At 37.4% G+C, this 15,546-nt stretch overlaps 1 protein-coding gene across 1 annotated transcript; it reads left to right on the forward strand.

Moving 5' to 3' along the window:
- Window positions 1-201: 201 nt before the first annotated feature.
- Window positions 202-13,043, forward strand: C2H3orf85 (chromosome 2 C3orf85 homolog). The gene is made up of 4 exons (XM_045186070.2): window positions 202-292; window positions 383-435; window positions 10,915-11,048; window positions 12,627-13,043. The coding sequence occupies exons 2-4, from the start codon at window positions 387-389 to the stop codon at window positions 12,714-12,716; spliced, it is 273 nt and encodes a 90-aa protein (XP_045042005.1). The 5' UTR covers window positions 202-292; window positions 383-386; the 3' UTR covers window positions 12,717-13,043.
- The last annotated feature ends 2,503 nt before the right edge of the window (window positions 13,044-15,546 follow it).

The raw sequence follows: 15,546 nt of genomic DNA on the forward strand, positions 1-15,546 counted from the left end.
AGTAAGTACATGCTCAGATCTCTAAGAAACTGCCAAACTGTTTTCCAAAGTGACTGTATCATTTTATATTCCCACCAGCAATGTACGAGCGATCCAGTCTTCTGCCTTTTCCATATCACATTAGTCAGTGTTAATGACAGAGTTAGTAAATAAATAAATGGCCCATACAAAAAGAGCTTGTACAATGTCAATCCAGAAAGTCCAAAGGGTAAAAAGGCAGGAGTTACATTTTAAAAAAGCTACCTCAAGCAACAGCCTCTCTCTGACTTGCCTCAGCTCCTAACGTGTGCAGGTATGCTTCATACTCCTGGGAGGTCCCAGTGTGCCCTGATGCTGTGCTTGGTGTAAATTACAATAAATAAATCTTTTTTTTAAAAAACAGGATCATGACCTATAAAATGATTCAAGTCGCCCTATGTTCAACATTGCTTATAGGTAAGAACCTATTTTTTTTATTTATCATATCTTCTACAACTAATAGGTTGATAGATAACCCCTTTTGATTTTTTAAAGACATAAATAAACAGGCTTTATCCATAGATGAATTCTAAAGCACTGAGGAAACCAAACTATGTGTCATGCTGTGGGTTTGAACATGTTAGTGTTAACTGCATGTTTGTGATCATTTTATTCTTAATTATGTGTTAACATATTAACATGTTACTGTTGCTAAGAAGACTAATTACTGCAGCCAAAGAAGTGTTCTTGTGTCCTTGGGCAAAGAAATTTAAATGCCTTTTAGAAACTGTAATACTTACACAGGACTGTTATGTGAAGACCTCAGCGTACTTTGTGAGTGTGAATTCATGAACCTTTAGGGCAAGCAGTAGCTCTGACAAGTGGTGTTTTAAAGACAGATTAAGGAAGGGACTAGAAACCAGATAATCTCCTGCCAAACCGGCCCAGTAACTCAGTGGCTTATATCTAAGTTGAACTGAGAGGTCATTTGTTTTTCTTATAACCAAGACTGAAGATACTCACAAAAGTATAAATTATTCTCACAGTTAAATCTCTATAATTTATAATTTTGATGAAGATGCTTAAATCTGAAAAAATTTCTACTGTTATGATAAGCTTGAGATCTGTGCAAAAACAATTATGTACTTAGCTTGAGGTACACATACCCACAAATAAATAAATACATAGCTATATCTACATTTTTTAATATTTCATTTCTTTTGCATTATTTATTTTTTAATTTTATTTTTCAATTACAGTTTACTTTCAATATTATTTTCTTTTAGTTTCATGTGTACAGTGTAGTGGTTAGGTAATCATATACTTTACAAAGTGTTCCCCTTGGTATTTCCATTACCCACCTGGCCCCACACATAGTTATTACAATATTATTGACTATGTTCCCCATGCTTATAGCTCCATGAGTATTTTGTAACTACCAGTTTGTAGTTCTCAATCCCTTCACCTTTTCACCCATCTCCCAACCTCCTCACCTGTGGCAACCCTCAGTCTCTTCTCTGTATCTATGAGCCTGTTTCTGTGTTGTTTGTCTATGTTGTTCTTTTGATTTCACATATAAGTGAAATCATATGGTAACTGTCTTTCTCTGTCTGGCTTATTTCACTTGGCCTAATACCCTCTAGGTCCATCCATGCTATCACAAATGGTAAGATCTCATTATTTTTATGGCTGGGTAATATTCCATTGTATATATGTACCACCACTTTTTATCCACTTGTCTGTGTACTGAAGGGAACTTAGGTTGCTTCCTTGTCTTTGCTGTTGTAGATAACACAATAAGGAATGTAAGAGTGCAAATATTCTTTTGAATTAATGTTTTGGATTTCTTCAGATATATACCCAAAAGTAGAATTGCTAGGTCATAGGCAATTCCATTTTTAATTTTTTTGAGGAAAATTTACTCTGTTTTCCATAGTGGCTGCACGAATCTGTATTCACACCCACAGTGCACTATACCTAGAGTATTAATTTAGGTATATTCACACAAACATATATATGTTAGGAATACTTTATTCCTAAGTTTGTGAATAATTTTAATAAGAAGTGTTAATGATCAATATTGCATTTTTATTTGGGACACATTTAAATAAATTATTTAGAAACTTTTAGCCAAGTTATTATAAAGCAATTATCACCACACCAAGTTACAGCCCATATCTTCAGATGAAAAAAGTGAGGCTGGCTCCGTTTAAGTGAGTGTCTGAGGAGTACACTGCAAATTGAAACTGTGGGCCAGGCATAATCCATCAGTGTAAAGCTTTGCCTTGACTGCTGATCCATGCAGTTGGCATTAGAGTGGGTGACGATGTATGACCACAAGGCTAAAAGCACCACATCTGGTCACACCTGTCAACACTGCAGGGTCAAAAATACTGAGCAAAAGGAAAATGGTTCTGCAAAAATGACTTCTGTGGACTCCCTTAACAATTTGGAATTAACTTTAACTCCAGGTGAGGTACAAATATGTCTACCTATGAAAACAACTTCTCTGACTGACTTCACTTAATAAGTGAATGAATGAGTGGATTTATGTAGTTGGAGTTCATGAAATTACAAGTTGAGATCAGAAGCTAAGGACAGAGGCCCAGTGACACTGCTGGGTTAGCTTTCAGACCTCAGGAAAGAAGACTATGGCTTGTGGTCTGAAGAAATTGGTCTTTAGAATCAAGTTCATTCATTACACCAGTAACCAGTTTAACAGACATTTTCTAATTCACACGGCTCTAAATTAGGAAATAATAGCTCGAGTCAACACTGTTTGCTTCTCCTTTCCCCCTTTTTCATGTAAGAATGTAGCCTATTCACCTACTCATCCTTGGAGCCCTTCTGCTTATCATTTTAAAAATGTGTGTGTCTCTATTATTTAAAAAAACTTTTCTGTTAGATCAGTTGTCTAACAACTACTTTTGTCTAGAACTTAATTTGAAATAAATAAAGAAGAGATCTAATTACCCATTTTCCTAATGGGAATGCTGGCACGAAAAATGATAAAGAGCCTTACTCAAATAATTAAATTTATAAGCAAAGTCCCCAGCTTATTTTATTGATTTTTCCCAAAACGGTAACTTCTACACATTGCAGAGGATTCCCTGATCAGGGGATTAGAAGTCTGAGTGTCATGATTCGATTACAAAACAAAGCAAAGCAGCTCCCTCTTTAACATTTAAGTCAAGAATTGCTTTCTCCTAATAAAACAGCAAATGTTCCTATCACTATTTTAAATCTTTATTATGAGTCAGGGGCTCTCCAATACTTTACTTTAGTTCAACTCTCAGGATCACTCTGTAAAGAGATCTTATGATTCTCATTGTACAAAAAGGAAACTGAAGCTTAGACACAATAAACGACCAAACTGCACAGTTAATCAATAGTGTATGTTGATTGGCATCCAAATTCTACATCTTGGTCTTCTGAGAACAAAACTCTTTTTTCTACAAACTGCCCCCTCTGGCACTACAATGCTAGATACAGGATGTGCAGAAATGGAAGAGACACCGGAAAGGGTAATGGAGCCAATGCTGTAGCCATTGGTTCCAAAAGGAAAGGTCAGGGTTAGGAAGCTGGGCGACTTTATCTGAGGACATAGAGCCAAACCAGGATGTTACCAAAGACTCTCTATGACAGTTCCTAGTTGAACTGAGGGTAAAAACCAAGTCCTAAACTCAGTATGTTCCACCTTGATACAGCACTTATTAAAATCAAACAGCCCATATCACATAAAGAGGAAATAAGGAAAATATACAAATATAGAAAGTGTTTACTGTGTAAGAAAACCAGTTCTTGCAGTTGACTCATGTATGGAACAATTTTGGGAAGGGAGGTCATGTCCTTACTGCTGACCAGTGATCAGAACTATCCATAGAGGACAAGTACGTCTTCCGGTTTTATACAGAGGAAAGATCAAACTGTTTCTCTAGCACAGTTTCAGCTCTCGTTTTTCAGTCCATGGTTAGTAGTAACCAAGGCACTTCGTCCTTAAAGTTGTTTGTTTTCTTCTGACAGAGCTATTAGGCTTACATTTTATTCCCCAGGACCACTTTTTTGTCATCTCTTCCATAGAAGAAATGGCCCTTTTCTGTCAGGCCTGCAGTCCTCCAATTTCTTGGAGGATCTGTAGTCACTGATCCACTTTTGGTTCCTGTTTATAAGATTTTGTTCTTAATTTTACCTACTCACTTTGGCTTAAGGTTGATTGATGCTCTGAACAAAGTGGGTAGTAAGAATAAACTGGGAAATAATTTAGTTGGACAAAAAATGTCATTGCCTATTACTAGACGCATTGAGCATTCTGAATGTTGTAGAAAAACTGTTCTCCTATCCCTTTTCCTACCCACGTGGAATCATTTGTCATGGCGTTAGAGTTGGGAATCCCATCAACACACACAGGCAGTGACCCAGAAGGGGTCACTATTGAATCATGTAAAATGCTGCCTTTCATGAGTTACAAATTTCCCTGCCTACAAGATCAAAAACCAAGAAAATATATGCTGGCTCCAGAATATGTGCCAGGGAATTGCAGGGCCACGAGAGCGAGTGTGAAACTGTAGCTGTATGCTTGTGACTGAGAGCAGGTTAAAACAGATTGCAGTTTCTGTTTACATTTCAAAGTACTCAGCACCTCAGCAGTTGCAACGTCAATAAAGTTGAAGCTCCCGAGTTAAAAGTTCAGTTACAAAGCATTTTATTAACAGATAGTTTAATATGATCCTGAGAGTTTGAGAGCTGGCCCGTCCCACAGTTCAGTGTCTCTTTCTTTTTCCCAGTTCATGTCCATTAAACCTCTGCTTTCTCCTTTTACTCCTACTTTTTGTCCTGTTCCTTCTTCCCATGGCTTCTTACATTTTGCAACCCCCTCTTCTTTTTTCTCATTTTCCTTTGATATTTTTCTTGATTTCTCTCTTCTCCTATCTTGTTTTTCTTTTTCACACTTTTTTGTCTCACAACCCAAATTTCTTATATTTCATTCTCTCTCTCACTAATTTTTACCTGAATTATATCAAAGTGAGAGAAACCATTTTATTAAATACAACTCTTTTATCTTCCACCATGAATTTTTGGCCAATAACTAAAATGAAGAGTGAAAAGGAAACAAATTAACTATTTTATTATTTGTGGAGAAAATTATTTACTTAACACAAAGAATAAAATATTCAAGCCTAAAAAATATGAACCTAAACATGAGTATTTTAATCTCTCACAAAATTATAAAATTTCTCCCTCATTTTTAGAGATCTCTGAAAATGTTACTGTACTGTCAGGATGTCCATATATTCTTTTCTCCTGATTCTCTTTTGTATTTAATTCCTAGTGACCATTTATACTTTCAGTACTTAATTTTTGTGCATGCATAATTGCCTGGGTACTTATTTTACTTTTCAAGACATAAATAATTTAAGGGCAGGGACTGAGACTCAGTCCAATAAAAATAGTAAATAATAAAGGTTATTCTCTCATTGCTTAGACTGAGTGCTAAGTGTTTTATTTTCAGCATCCCAATACTAAGTGTTTTGAACTTGTCACAGGACTATAGTGCTTATTCTTCATCTCCAGTACCAAGTATCAGGGAACACTACAAATATCAGTATCACCTGGCCCCCAAGGGAAAGTGCTACTGTAAGTCTATCCTGTGAACCAGGCAGATTTTGTGTCTTCCGCGCCAGCTGAATCCCAGCACATTCACTTCACAGACGTTGAAGATCACATGAGGGAAGATGTTCTGTGCTCTGTTTTATTTTTCCTGTTTCTTAGTGAGGCTCTGAGACAACAGACCTGGTATAGTCTGTCCGACACACAGCACTCCCTTCTTTGTCCTGCTTTTGATCAGTTTGAGAAATAAATCAAAGATGATTATGGAAGGCAATCCATTTTCTTTATTACCGAGAAAAGCAAATTGGAAGTTGTAGTGTCCTATACACTACAAGTACATAAAGAGCCTGATGACTGGCTCACAAGTTTGCAAATTTCATATCCAATTACAGGTTGCAGAACCGGAACAGAAACTATGCCCTCTGAGGGCAGCTCAGTCTGCAGAGGAAGAAGGAAGAGGAGCTAGACAGGCTAAATTATGCCTCTTGGATTCACCAAATTAAATGAGGCACTTCCCCTTCTGAGGGACAGAGTACACAAGGGAGAAGGGAGGCCTTGGATTACCCCAGATGAACTCCCTCTGCGTGGATGAAAACAGGAATCTGCCATCAGACTGTCCCCTTGCATTGTGTATCTTGAGTTTCACATTAGTTCACGTTGGGTTTTTTAGTGCACAGGTTCCTACCACAAGTATCATTTTTATGGTCATGGATATAGTATATCGACTATTCAGTAATTTCTCCACTACCCAATTGAAAGTCTCTTTTTCAACCTTCCCTGGGTAATGGCAATATAGGGAGTCTTTCCACTTTTAATTATATAGCACCCGTGACTCCCATACTGCTCATAGCCTATGATGGGCACTCATCTCTTTGTGCATAGTATGAATACATTTTTATTTGTTTTGCCTTAATTATTGGATAGGTTTATTTTGATTTCTCTTTCACGTATTTCTGTCTGTTCCAGTGCTGAACTTCTCAGCATGTAAACTCCTTGATGGTAGTAGGAGCTGTGCCCACTTAGCATATCCTATGTGCTTCCAATGACATAATACCATGCAGAGAAAGAGAGTTTCAGTTTATGACTATTTGTTATCAATACATTCCAGTTAAAAATATTAGAGCTAGCCCTGGCTGGTGAGGCTCGGTGGATTGAGCATCAGCTTGTGAACCAAAGGGTCGCTGGTTCAATTCCTGGTCAGGGCATATTTCTGGGCTGTGGGCCACATTCCCCAGTGGGGTCATGTGAGATGCAACCAATCAATGTTTCTCTCTCACATCAATGTTTCTCCCCCTGTCTTTTTCCCTCCATTTCCCTCTCTTTAAAAATAAATAAAATCTTTAAAAAATATATTCGAGTTGGAAGAGACCTTAGAGATGATATGATCAGCCTCATCTTACAGAATGGAAAATGGAGGTGCAGGAATACGAAGTGGCGTGGTGACGCCCTAGTCACTGTCAGGACCAGGAGAAGACTTCAAATCTCGGGCCTTTCTTGGTTTGTGTGAAGAGAGCTGTGATCTTGAATATCTCCATACTCTGAAGTGTCTGCCTTATTGCCACTGCACAAAATTTTCTGCAGAGGATATTCTAGAATGGTTTCTATAGTAGAACTAAGCTTGACAGGTCTTATTAGAACTGACCATGGCACAGAATGAAAGCAAGGAGAGTGTATGGGGAGTTGGAAAAAAAGAGAAAAATGTGTTTTTATAGATTATGATTATAAAGTTTAATAAAGGTATTAACCTGACTCATATTGCCTACATTTAAAAAACCCACCCATATAATAGCCAAAAAGGTAATAAAACTCAGGGTTCAGTTTCCAAACTCCCTCAGTATTATATAGGCTTGCAAACACAAAACTCTGATCTTGCTCTCACTAACTTTCAAGGGTGATCAGGCAGAATGAAAAAGGGAGGAGAAATTTCTCAAGCAGAGAGGATAATGGCGTGTCCTTCTATATTACTTACATTTTATTTCCAGTCCTGCCATTGACTTACTATGTGACCTTGAGTGAGTCATTTCATCTCCATGTGTCAATTTTCTCATTTGTAAAGTAGGACAATAAATACTGCTTTCCTTCTCTCTCCTGGGTGATGGTATTATCACCATCAGTTAATATTTATTGGATGCCTGTTTGTCGCATAATACTGAGGCTAAGAGCTTTGTTCTGTGGGGTGGAGTGGGAGGCCAGAGGAGATTATAGGAGTGAAACATTTTCCATGAGCAAAAAAAGTAGAAGATTTACAAAAGACAGCATTGTTAGAGCTTAAAATATTTTGATAGTTAGGGCTGATATTTTGAAGCATGTTTCTTGGCCAAGATTCACGTAATTGCAATGTTTTTCTTAGTGATTATGCAATGCACCAGGATAATGAGGGTGCCGAATACTGGTTTTACTTTTTGGGGATTCTAAATAACACTATCTTAAGAATTACTGTGTTTTCTTTTTTAGCCATAAATTATATCCTAAACATAATTTATTTAGAAATATTTATTAGATATTGGAGACATCAGGTTTACTTAACCTTGCCATTCCCTTTGTTTTAAAAAACAACTTTTAAGAAACAGAGTAAGTACACATTAAGCATGCAACACTGTATAACCCTTTTTCTTCAAAGGGAATGAAGAGAAATCTGAAAAGTCACCTACTAACACATCCAAGCTAAAACCAAAACGTTAATGCTGGTCAGTCTACACTAGTCAGTCCAAATAGACGAGAGTTTCCTTTTCCCTCCAAATCCATTCTGTCTTCCCATCCTTCTTTCACTCACCTGATCTGGACCCTTACATTCCTTTCGTCGGGACCATTCAAGGAGCCTCTGACCTTGTTTCACTCATTCCACTCTCTTCCTTTTCCCATCTGCCCTCTACCACTGACAAGGCCGTTTTCATAAGTAAATCTATGAGTGAATAAACAAAATGCTGGCATACACAACCAAAATATTATTTATCCTTAAAAAGGAATGAAATGCTGATATATGCTACAACATGGGTAAACCCTGAAGATACTATACCAAGTGAAATAAGTCAGACACTCAAGGACAAATATTACATGATTCCCCTTATATAAAGTACCTGGAAAAGGCAAACTCATGGAGACAGAAAGTAGAAGGTGGTTACCAGGGGCTGGGGGAGAGGATGGTGGGAGTTACTGTTTCTGTGTATTCTTTAATACAGAGTTTATACCGGACGTAATAAAAGGGTTCTGGAGACATGGTGATGGTTGCAAAACATTGTGAATGGACTTGATACAACTGACTTGTGTACTTAAAAATGGTTAAAATTGTATGTTTTATGTTATGTACATTACAACACAATAAAATAAAAATTTTAAAAGTAAAATGGGTCCTATCATTTTCTGGCACAGAAATGATTACTATTTACAGAATAAAGTTCAAACTGCTTGGTATGACAGTAATAATCCTTCAGAATCGAGCTCCAGATTATCTTTCCAGGATTATCTTTGGCACATCTATACCATAGAGATATCTTTCAATCATATTGGCAAGGTGAGGGTCCTTGAACATGAACCTTACCTTGCTCCTCTGTTCCTGGGCCCTTTCATCCAGTGTTTTGCACCCAGAGGCAGCCTGACTGATGCATGATACCCAGAGAGGATATTATTGTCAATAGGCACTCATTTGGAACTGGAAGTGACTGGCAAATTAAAGGGGTTACTATTTATAGTTACATTAAACTATAAATAATAGGGCTAATAACTAGAACTCTGCTTAGAGCTCAAGGCCAAGCTTGGAAAAGCATGCAATCTTAGAGATTGTATAAGTAATGATTGTTTCTTTTTTTCTATAAATGCACAAGACTTTTATTTTATTATTATTATTATTATTATTATTATCTGGCCCCAAGCATTCCTGTCTCACAGTCCTAATATAGTGCAGTGGCTCTGAAGGGAGAATTCCACCTCCACCTCCTACTAGCTGTGTGGTCTTGAGCATATTTTTTAACCATTCTGTGACTTTGTTTCCATGTCTACAAAATGAAATGATTGACAGTGCAACTACTTAGGTTTGTTGTAAATGTAAAATAAAGTAATTCAGGTAGTGTATTTAGCACCACGCTCAATAAGTGTTAGCTAACATTATTAATATTTGTGTATATATTTGTTTTCAGACATTGGTCTTTTAGATTACCAATGACTTTTGCTCTCATCATTCCAAAAGCTTAATATTTAAAGGCTTGCCCCTTCTCCCCCATCATGCTAATTTAATCTGTTCTTCAAGGAGCAGGTTAAGCAATTTTCTGACCATGAAAATGTCTGCTTGTGTCCCAGTGTCCCAGTGCTCAATAACACAACCTTCTCCAAAACTCCTTTAGCATAAGCGAATCTTGTGTTGCCTTGTTTTGTTTTGTATCTTAGCCCTTTCCTTTCCCTCTCCTATAGAGAAGCTTCACATGCCATAGCTCACGGTACCCAAGCCATAGAGTATTGGTCTATAGAGGTCTGTTAATGATGAAGCTGTGAAGTGCCTAGCATAGCATTGCTTACAACTAGATTTGTAATAAATGCTTCTTTACCACAAGCAATAAACAGATTGTACTGTTACATAGAGGTCAAGAGTGTGTTTTCCTTTATATTGATTGAAGTTACAAATCTGAACATGATTGTATTTTGTTTGGAAATAAAAACACAATATAGACTGTTAAAATTTTAAGACCCTGAAGAATTCTGGATTTCAAAAATTATCATATTTTGTCTTAATCCTGAAATGGGAAGGAGATAGAAAATACATGCTTGTTTGATTTAATGATACAAACAATTTTACTAACAATCAATACTAACGATTTTAACTGCGGTGCCAGATCTGGGAGGGAGCAGTCTACTTTAAACTGAAATATAGGTGTTATTTCAGAAGGCTAAGAAAGCAAGAATATGATTGCTGACTTCCAGGTTAGAGTCAGGTGGTTTACATCCATTAATTTATCCAATCCTTCCAGTAATCCAACGTTATTCTGTTACTGTGTTGTTGTTATTATTATCCTTATTATTCCTTTTTACATACAAGAAAACCAGAGCTCAGAGAAATTAAACAACTTGCCTAAAAAAGTGATAGAGCTGGGATTTGATTCCAGGTTTGTGGCTCTCATTCATGCACAGAGAGAAGCTCTGAAAACATCCTTGGTCCACCACACAGCACTAGCTTTCATGCTGTACCATATACAGATCACATAGGCTGGTGACAGCATAATGGTGGCAAAGTGCTTTTCCAGGGTTTCCTTCTCAGGCACCCGTTCTCCCAAAGACCACAGCTGTGTCTCTTTAAGAGGAAACATTGAGATGTAAACTATTGCCCTAAAAGATGCTGTGCTCTTGAACTCTGAATTACAGGAGCATTGGGAGCGCCATTTTTGTTGGAAGACCCAGCAAACCAGTTCCTACATTTCAAAAGACACATATATTTGCAGGATTACTGGGACCCAGATCACAGTCCGAATATGTGGGAAAACACACTGGCTGATCAGGTATTTGCATTAGAAACAAATGGCCCTTCAGCAACTACCTTTTTATTAGGTTTTGGTTTTGTTTTTGTACTGTATTAAACATGATTTTTATTTGTGATATTCCACATAGGGATAGTTCTTACATAGATTTGTATTTTATTATTTATGCATTTTATTTTTTATTGTTGTTCAGTTACAATTTTCCCATTTCTCTCCCTTCTTCCGTCCTCCCGACCCCGCCCCGGCTCCCCTGCCACTCCCACAGCAACCATCTTTTTAAATAGATTTGTAATCAAATCAGCTAGCCTAGCCTCGAGTTTTCCTCTCCTTCAGCCATGAGCTACACCTGCCCTTTCCTCTCAATAAAGTGTCTTTTGCAAATATCCCCTCTTTCTGAAGCCTTTCCCAGCTTTCTAGGGAGGCATTTGTCCTTCCTTCTTCTCTCCCTTTGCATGCTGTTTGCATGTGAATAGCTCACAAAACACCACACTGGAATTATTTTGGTGCACCCAACCTCCCTACCTAGGCTACAAAGGTAAAGTGCATGTCTTAGGCATTAAAATAATTATTCTCAGGAGCTACTAAACTGACTGTTACGTAGTCAAGCCTCAGGAAATGATTCCATGTGTGAGCAGGTGAGTGGATGGACCACGGTCACACTTCAGTCCCGCTCACCTGTTCAGCAGCTACTTCCCTTCCGTGACAATCATCCAGCCTTTCATGTCATTTCGTTTGCTCTCCTTTCGTACATTTTCCTACTCACTTGTATTCTCACTCCAAGAGAAATAAAGAAACTCATTCACCAGTTCTATTTCATCTTTTTGGTTGAAAAACTCTTTGAAACTCCAGGCCAAATGAAATCGCTAAATTATATAAGGATTTCAGTCAGTCATGATTTCCCTCTTAAAACGGCAATTTAGAAAACAAAGGTGTATGACAATTAATTAATTCCTACACTGATTTGTTCTTTCTTTCTTTCCACGTGTATTTGGCTCTCAGTACCACCAAGTATATGGGTTGAATAAAATGACTTTAAAAATTGAATTTCCTTGTTTTCCTGGAGCCTGGAACCTGTCCTTACTCCGCATAGCTGGCTTTTAACTGGTCTAGCAGGGTTGGCTTGGTTTGGCTTAGCGCTTGCTGGGTGGCAACCACCAGCTTGAATAATGCATCTAATTCTTAGCCTAATTTTCTCCAACCAGCATAATTTAGAGGTATTAAAACAAGACTTTGTGTATTTGGCAAATAAAATAATTACATAGACTGGAAGACTGTGTCTTCTTTATGGAATATCCAAATTTTCAAGTACACTCCTTACTGTAATTGTAAACCAGGGCTGCAGTCCACTGACAGACACTGTAGTGTCACAGGACGCTACCACATCCGCTCATACCGTGGCCCCACAGATGCTGCAAAACTTCTCAGCAGTGAGATAAACAGGTTACTAAACGTGTTGAAAACCAAACCTTCATTGGACTTATTCTTCCATTGTATTTCTCTCAATCTTTTAGCCAAATATTTATATGATAATCAGCATAATTGATACAGAGTGTGTTCTACACACTCAGAGATGATGACTTGAGTTTCCTTTTATCGCAGGTGTATGAAGCATGGACTGCTTTGAGAACAACAGCACAGTATTATCTGAACGGGAATTCCTTCAGCTCTGACATGTCTACTGCCCAGTAAATGTGCTTTGCTGGTTAAACCAGGACAGCAAAAACGGTGGGAGTCAGCACGGCTATGCACCAATACCAAGAGCTTCGGCGAGCGGAAAGCAAATGCCTGTCATTTACTAGATTATTTATTATGTCTGTCTCGTAGAGATGTTGAGCAAAAATAAATATAAAAATTCATCAGTTAACTAGAATTTGAAGTTTTCCATAACTGGTAGACAACATGAGAACTAAAAATAAAAAAGACTGTAGTACAAGAAAGTGATAACATTTACCAAAAAGGGCTTTTATGGAAAAATAAACTTTTTTTAAGCAGTGTCATTAAAAATCTCTGTTCATAGCTATTGCTTTCTATTGCCTCTTCTTTGTTAGTTTACTTTTTAATTCAAAAAAGAGGGATTTCTCAAGTGGAGCTGGCCTTCTTCTTTTTTCTTTAATATTTGTCACTGACTAAAGCCAGTCTATTTTAAGACCCCACTTCTGAAAATTTTTTCATCAAAGTGTATTGCTGGGGGCAGTAGAGAGTAAAATCTTAACTCATATTGGGGAGTGGTTGATGATTAGGAACCCACTGAAAGCCACTCATCTATAAGTATAAACTTCCTGAGAAGTTTTTTTAAGTCATTGCCTGAGGATATGTTTATTGATTTTAGAGAGAGAAGACAGGAGAGAGAGAGAGAGAGGGAAACATTGATGTGAGAGAGAACCATTGTTCGGTTGCCTGCTGTATGCGCCCTGAACAGGGATTGAACCCACAACCCAGCTATGTGCTCTGACTGAGAATTGAACTCACAACTGTTTGGTGCATGGAATGATGCTCCAACCAACTGAGCCACCTGGCCACGGTTTCCTCGGAAATATTATAAAATGTGTGCAAATTTGTATTCTAGTCCATAATATACTACTGATATTTATTTTAACATGAAACAACAAATTTAACTTACTGGCCGGGGATATTTGTTAATCTTTTGTAAAACTGAAAAAGCAACTGTAAAGAAATGTGTACTACACTTATCCTATAGTTTTCCATATACCCATGGAATACCACCTCAGTACTGTAGTTTGAGAAATACTGAGGAGATGATACAATCAAATCACTAAAACTGCCCTGCCCCAAATCACAGATAAGTGAAATTTTTGTCTTCAAAAGTATATTTTTCATTATATACCTATGTCCATTGTCCTCTGAATGGGGAGGGGGTTTATTTGGTAAATGGAAGTATTCCCCGAAAGACCACAATTGGCCTTATATGTTCTTACAACAGTCTTAAGCACTTTTTCAGCAGTGGGTATATCAGTAACATAAGACGCCAAGAAGATGCTCTTCCCCACAAAAACACTGGCAGCTATTAAATATTCCATTTCTTATTCCATCCCCTAGAAATGTTTTCAGTGAGAAATTAAAAGCTACTGCATGATTTATAATGTTAACTATTATCTACTTTCAATACATATAAACAGATTTTTATTGTATTTTATTGTGTTTTTATATTGTATTTTTTCCATTATCATTTATCCCCTTTATACCCTCTCCCACCTCCACCCACCCCTTCCCCTGCCCACAATCACCACACTGTTGTCTGTCCATGAGTCCTTTTTCCTTTTTTGCTAGCTCCTTTCACCCCCCAACCCCCCCCACCCCAACAGCTGTTAGCCAGCTCTCTATGAGTGTGCCTATATTTTGCTTGTTAGTACAGTCTGTTCATTAGATTCCACATATGAGTGAAAAATCATATGGTACTTGTCTTTCTCTGATTGGCTTATTTTACTTAGCATAATATTCTCCAAGTCTATCCATGCTGTTGCAACAGAGATTTCAAACACAACTAAATGGACAAAACAAAGAAGATGAATCATTTGGTTTTGCATTAAGAAATGTTTGAGATTATACATAAACATATCATCAGTGTTTCAACAATAATATATATTTTGCTACCACAATGTTCTACTCTTTGATTAGTTAATAGAAAATTAGAGAATGCCTGTATATTGGTCAGAGTTCTCCAGATAATCAGAATCAATAAGATGTATTTGTGTGCATTTAAAATATAGAGATTTATTTTAAGGAATTGGCTCATGCAATTAAGTAAGCTGGCAAAGTCCAAAAACTGCAGGGCATGTTGGCAGGCTGATGACAAGAGAAGAACCAGATTGCAGTTCAAGTCCAAAGGCCAGCAGGCTAAAGATTTATGAAAGAGCCAATGTAGCAGTTCAATTTCCAAGATCATCTGCTGGCAGAATCCTCTCTTGCTCAGGAATTCAGTCCATTTGCTTTATTCAGGCCTTCAACTGATTGGATGAGACCCACCCACATCATAGAGGGCAATTTGCTTTACTCAAAGTCCACCAATTTAAATGTGATTGCTGTTCAAAAACATCGGTACAGAAACATCCAGAACAATGTTTGAGCACATATCTGGGCACAGTAGCCCAGCCAAGTTGACACACAAAATTAACTATTACAACCTACTTGAGGTTATTTAGATTGTTTATTCATACACACACACATATACTGACACTATGCACAAACTCACACAGCTAATGCAGAGTGGAAAAAAAAAGAAAAATACTTTAATTCACTTGGTCAGTTTAGTACAAGAAAGAAGCTTAGTGGATTATGGGCCCTTAATAATGTAAAATTGTAAGTGAGCTGCCAGGTTGATTTTGATTTAAGTAGCATGGAAAAGCAACTCTGCTATTAGGTGGTTATCTGATCAAACAAGCATGGAAAGGAGGTTTCTTGTTCAAACATAATTCCATAAGAAATTTTTGGAAATTTATATAATATCAGAAAACAAACAGTGTGGGACTGGTTGAGAGAAGGAGAAGGGATTATGAGCAAT

The sequence above is a fragment of the Desmodus rotundus genome, chromosome 2, assembly GCF_022682495.2.
Source record: "Desmodus rotundus isolate HL8 chromosome 2, HLdesRot8A.1, whole genome shotgun sequence".
In the NCBI taxonomy this organism is placed as follows: Eukaryota; Metazoa; Chordata; class Mammalia; order Chiroptera; family Phyllostomidae; genus Desmodus; species Desmodus rotundus.